Genomic DNA, 6,063 nt, shown 5'->3' with positions numbered 1-6,063 from the left:
GATCATAGTGCCCTTGACAACCTGGTATCACAGACCAGACGATCCTCGTCCTCCTCCTCCACTTCTGTCTCCGACGCCGCCGCCACCCACCACCAGCCGCCGTTCCCCCAGTACACCTTGCCACCACCTCCAACCATGACCGAGCCAACTCTGGCCGACGTGATGAAGATGTTGCAGGCCATGACCACGGACATGTCCTCAATGAAGGCCGAGATGGCGGCCATGAAGGAAAAGTCGGCATCGTCGTCGGACGGCAGCGTCGGCGGCCGTACGGAGGACACACGCGATCTGGATCGCCCGCCCAAGCCCAAGAAGTGGGACTTTCCCCGCTTTGACGGCACGACCGATCCGCTGCTCTTCCTCAACAAGTGCGACTCGTACTTTCGACAGCACCGTACCATGGCGGAGGAGCGCGTCCGGATGGCCGCGTACCATTTGGACGACATCGCGCAACTCTGGTACGACCAACTTCTGGAAGACGAGGGCGCGCCGACATGGGCCAATTTCAAGGATCGCCTAAATCTGAGGTTCGGGCCGCCCCTGCGTTCCGCCCCATTGTTCGAGCTCGCTGAGTGCCGCCGCACCGGAACCGTGGAGGAGTACGCCAATCGTTTCCAGACTCTCCTGCCTCGAGCGGGTCGTCTGGACGAAGCTCAACGCGTCCAACTCTTCACGGGCGGACTCCTGCCGCCTCTCAGTCACGCGGTGCGCATCCACAACCCAGACTCCCTCGCCGCCGCGATGAGCCTGGCGCGCCAGGTGGAGTTGATGGAGGCCGACCGCCCAGCGCCACCGGTCCCACGGGCGACGCCGCGAGGCCTACTGCCCACTCCCGCGCCACGGCCGGCGCTTCCGGCGCCCCAACAGCTGCTGGCCCTACCCGCTCCCCCGGCAGCCGCCCAGCAGGGTCGTGGCGAGGGTCAACAGAAACGTCTCACACCCGACGAGATGGCGGAACGACGTCGCCAAGGCCTCTGCTTCAACTGCAACGAACGGTATACACGAGGCCATAACCGTTTTTGCAGGAGGCTGTTCTTCCTTGACGGCGTGGAAATCGACGATAGCCCGAACGATGGCGCCGCGGGCAGCAGCTGATCCAGGGGACACGGCCGCCCCCGTCTTCTCCCTCCACGCGGTGGCGGGCGTTCCAGTCGGCAACCCGGTCTTGCTCCGGGCCACTGTGGGCGCCGTCACCCTCGTCGCCTTGGTCGACACGGGCTCCACGCATAACTTCATCGGGGAGGAGGCCGCTCGGCGCACGGGGGTTGCCATCCAACCATGCCCGCGCCTCACCGCCACCGTGGCCAATGGGGAGAAGGTGGCCTGCCCCGGCGTCCTTCGGCAGGCGCCCGTCGTCATTGAGGGCATGGCGTTCGACGTCGACCTCTACGTCATGCCGCTCGCCGGCTACGACGTGGTGCTCGGTACCCAGTGGATGGCCGGCCTGGGACGCATCGCCTGGGATGTCGCTACTCGTACCTTGGCGTTCCAACGCGACGGGTAGGATATCTGCTGGTCCGGCGCGCCCGCCGCCGAGGCGCCCACTACACATGCCGTGTCGGCGGGCGACTCGCTCCTGGACGGCTTACTGGACTCGTTCGCTGACCTCTTCACCGAGCCCCAGGGTCTTCCACCGCCGCGCAGCCGCGACCACCTGTCGCCGTGCGGCCGTACCGGTACCTGTCGCCGTAGCTGTCTTCCACCCTAGCTCGCCACCTGTCGCCGTGCGGCCGTACCGGTACCCGACTGCACACAAGGACGAACTAGAGCGGCAGTGCGCCGCCATGTTGGCACAGGGCCTCATCCGCAGGAGCTCCTCGGCCTTCTCCTCGTCGGTCCTCCTCGTCAAGAAGCCCGACGGATCCTGGCGCTTCTGTGTCGACTACCGCGCCCTCAACGCCATCACGGTCAAGGACGCTTTCCCCATTCCGGTCGTCGACGAGCTACTCGATGAACTTCATGGCGCCAAATTCTTCTCCAAGCTCGATCTCCGATCGGGGTACCACCAGGTGCGCATGGCGCCCGAGGACATCGCCAAGACGGCCTTTCGCACTCACGACGGCTTGTACGAATTTCTCGTCATGCCGTTCGGCCTGTGCAACGCTCCGGCCACGTTCCAAGCATTGATGAACGACGTCCTCCGCGACTTCCTTCCACCCTGGCTCGCCGCCCGTCGCCGTGCGGCCGTACCGGTACCCGGCTGCACACAAGGACGAACTAGAGCGGCAGTGCGCCGCCATGTTGGCACAGGGCCTCATCCGCAGGAGCTCCTCGGCCTTCTCCTCGCTGGTCCTCCTCGTCAAGAAGGCCAACGGATCCTGGCGCTTCTGCGTCGACTACCGCGCCCTCAACGCCATCACGGTCAAGGACGCTTTCCCCATTCCGGTCGTCGACGAGCTACTCGATGAACTTCACGGCGCCAAATTCTTCTCCAAGCTCGATCTCCGATCGGGGTACCACCAGGTGCGCATGGCGCCCGAGGACATCGCCAAGACGGCCTTTCGCACTCACGACGGCTTGTACGAATTTCTCGTCATGCCGTTCGGCCTGTGCAACGCTCCGGCCACGTTCCAAGCATTGATGAACGACGTCCTCCGCGACTTCCTCCGCCGGTTTGTCCTCGTGTTTTTTGATGACATCTTGATCTACAGTGAGTCATGGGCAGACCACCTGCGTCACCTCCGGGCGGTTCTCTCCGTCCTGCGCCAGCATCGCCTCGTCGTCAAGCGCTCCAAGTGTGCGTTCGGCGTCACCTCGATCGCGTACTTGGGGCACATCATCTCCGCCACCGGGGTGGCCATGGACCCAGCCAAGATCCAGGCAATCCACGACTGGCCGCAGCCTCGCTCGGCGCGCGCGGTCCGTGGGTTCCTGGGCCTCGCGGGCTACTACCGCAAGTTCGTCCACGGATACGGGGAGATCGCCGCCCCCCTCACGGCGCTGCTCAAGAAGGAGGGATTCGCGTGGTCTCCAGAGGCCGCCGCGGCGTTTTCTGCGCTCAAGGTCGCGGTGACCTCGGCGCCGGTCCTGGCGCTTCCGGACTTTGGCAGACCCTTCGTCGTGGAGTGCGACGCGTCGACCCACGGCTTCGGCGCGGTGTTGATTCAAGACAAGCACCCCATCGCCTACTTCAGTCGACCGGTCGCACCTCGCCATCGCTCTCTGGCAGCATACGAGCGGGAGCTCATAGGGTTGGTTCACGCCGTCCGACACTGGCGACCATACCTCTGGGGCCGCCGGTTCACGGTGAAGACCGACCACTTCAGTCTTAAATACCTGCTCGACCAGCAGCTTGCCACGATCCCTCAACATCACTGGGTTGGGAAGCTCCTGGGCTTCGACTTCGTCGTGGAGTACAAACCGGGCGCCCAGAACACCGTCGCGGACGCCCTCTCGCGCCGGGACACTGACCGCGACGTCAAGGCCGGCACGGTGCTTGCGGTGTCTGCACCCCGCTTCGACTTCCTCGACAGGCTGCGGGAGTCGCAGGGGGCCGAACCGGCTCTGGTAGCTCTGCGCGACGAGGTCGCTGCAGGCACATGAGGGGCGCCGTGGGCCGTTCAGGATGGCCTTCTCACGTACGGCGGCCGCATCTACATCAACTCGTCCTCGCCACTGTTGCAGGAGCTGTTGGCCGCCGTTCACAATGACGGCCACGAGGGCGTTCAGCGTACCCTTCATCGCCTTCGCCGCGACTTCCACTTCCCCGGCATGAGGACCGTTGTCCAGGACTTCGTTCGCGCCTGCGCCACCTGCCAGCGCTACAAGGCGGAGCATCTGCACCCGGCTGGCCTCCTCTGTCCATTGCCGGTGCCCACGGCGGTGTGGTCCGACATAGGCCTGGATTTCGTCGAGGCACTGCCCAAAGTTCGCGGCAAATCGGTCATTCTCACGGTGGTCGACCGCTTCAGCAAGTATTGCCACTTCATCCCGCTTGCTCACCCGTATTTTGTAGAATCGGTGGCCCAGGCCTTCTTCGCCGAGATCGTGCGCCTCCATGGTCTACCGCAGTCCATGGTGTCGGACCGCGACCCCGTGTTCACTTCGACGTTCTGGAGGGAGCTGATGCGCCTCATGGGGGTCCAACTCCACATGACGACGGCGTTCCACCCCCAGTCCGATGGGCAGACCGAGTCGGCCAACCGGGTGATCACCATGTACTTGCGCTGCTTCACCGGTGACCGACCGCACCAATGGCTCCGGTGGCTGCCCTGGGCAGAGTTCGTCTACAACACGGCCTACCAGTCGTCCCTGCACGACACTCCCTTCCGCACCGTCTACGGCCGCGACCCTCCCTCCATCAGGTCCTATGAGGCGGGAGAGACCCGCGTCGCCGCGGTCGCCAAGTCCATGGCAGAACGCGAGGAGTTTCTGCAGGATGTGCGCTACCGCTTAGAGCAAGCGCAGAAGGTTCAGAAACGCCACTACGACAAGCTCCACCGCGCCGTCTCCTACAAGCTGGGCGATTGGGTGCTCCTTCGTCTTCGCCACCGGCCGATGGCCTCGCTGGACACCGCCGCCTCCGGCAAGCTGAAGCCTCGCTACTTCGGGCCGTATCGGGTCTCGGAGATCATCAACGACGTCGCCGTCCGGCTTGAGCTGCCTCCCCGCGCTCGCCTCCACGACGTCTTCCACGTCGGCCTTCTCAGGCGCTGGGTGGGCGACCCTCCTGCTGTTCCACCGCCCCTGCCCGTCGTCCACAACGGCGCCGCGCTCCCTGAACCGGAACGCATCATCAAGGGCCGCCTGGCACGCGGGGTGCGTCAAGTCTTGGTGCGCTGGAAGGACCAGCCTGCTGCGGCTGCCTCATGGGAAGACTGGGACTCCTTTCGCGAGCGTTTTCCAGCGTTCCAGCTCGAGGACGAGCTGAATCTCGAGGAGGGGAGAGATGTCATGTACGGGCGCACATACACCAGACGGCGCCGTGCCAGGGACATCCGGCGCGCGGCGGAACGCGCCCAGAGCACGCCAACCGGCCAGGAGGTTTCACCGAGTGGCTAATTTAGGAATAGGTTGTTGGCATGCCTAGAAATAAGGAATGATTAGGGAGAGATTAGTTGCTTTATTTACTCTTCATCAAGGATTATATATCCTGTGTAATCAGCACTCGAGAAGTTAAGAAAGATCAATTACCCAAACCTCTCTCTCTCCCTCACGAGTTCTCAAGCCCGGCAGCCGTGAGGGGCATAACCTCCGCTACTGGAAGGCACGGCAGGAGACTATGAGCTGCGTAGTCGAGGGCCGTCTACCCTAGATCATAGTGCCCTTGACAAGGTGACAGCAGAAGCCACGGAGCACTTCAACCAAATCACCATTTGCATCAATGGCAAGGAAAAGGTTCTCCCAGCAAACAAGGGTGCAGATAACTGTGAAGACAACACTCCTAATGGTGCTGGCAGCAGCGGCACGGATAGTCAGATCAAGGCAAGCTTTCCCAGTGATGGCAACATGGAAGATGTTCGTCGGGACAGAAATTATGAATTTTGTAGAATTCGTAGAGCAAATACTTACTCATGAGCTTGAGCCGGACGTCAAAGATCTAATCGGTACACTACAACACCATGGATTCAAAAAATGTAGGGCACTGCTCCCTCCCTCCAAAAAGAATGCAAGCTTGCACCAGCAACCTAAGGATAGTCCTAGTCTACATTATCGTACTTCAATATCCAAGGCTGTTACTTAGACACAACTAGGAAGAAACACCCTCTCTAATGCATAGTATAAGACTCCAATATCCAAGACATTATGCGTTCATTATTTATCAAGTGATCAGCTGTTTCAAGTAAACTGTGTGACTACTTGTACGGTGTTTTTTTTACACTTGCTATAGTTCTCCCAACGACTATAAAGGATGAATACAACTATGTGCTCCCCCTTGTATCTATCCATGCAGATTGCCCCAGCACCAGCAGGCAGCGCGGAGGGCCCAGCGGTGGTGGCGCGGCTCCCGGCTCCGGCGAGTGGGCTTGGTGGGCAGCGTGCGGCATGGCAGGGCCTCGTCATATTTTTCTTTTTCTTGTTTTGTGTAAAAAATGCAACACTGCCGGTTGGCCGTATTGGCCT

At 61.7% G+C, this 6,063-nt stretch overlaps 1 protein-coding gene across 1 annotated transcript; it reads left to right on the top strand.

Annotated features, from left to right (window-relative positions):
• The first annotated feature begins 1,072 nt into the window (after positions 1–1,072).
• LOC136531737 (uncharacterized) lies at positions 1,073–1,504 on the top strand. Its single transcript, XM_066524387.1, has one exon. It carries the CDS (start codon positions 1,073–1,075, stop codon positions 1,502–1,504), a length of 432 nt encoding a protein of 143 aa, XP_066380484.1.
• The last annotated feature ends 4,559 nt before the right edge of the window (positions 1,505–6,063 follow it).

The sequence above is a fragment of the Miscanthus floridulus genome, unplaced genomic scaffold, assembly GCF_019320115.1.
Source record: "Miscanthus floridulus cultivar M001 unplaced genomic scaffold, ASM1932011v1 fs_428_2_3, whole genome shotgun sequence".
Taxonomy (NCBI): Eukaryota; Viridiplantae; Streptophyta; class Magnoliopsida; order Poales; family Poaceae; genus Miscanthus; species Miscanthus floridulus.
The sequence above is the reverse complement of the archived record's forward strand: the minus strand, read 5'-3'. Positions and strand labels throughout refer to the sequence as shown.

Excerpts from the sequence above, each read along its gene's own strand:
- LOC136531737 (XM_066524387.1), top strand. The coding sequence starts at position 1,073 with ATGGCGCCGCGGGCAGCAGCTGATCCAGGGGACACGGCCGCCCCCGTC.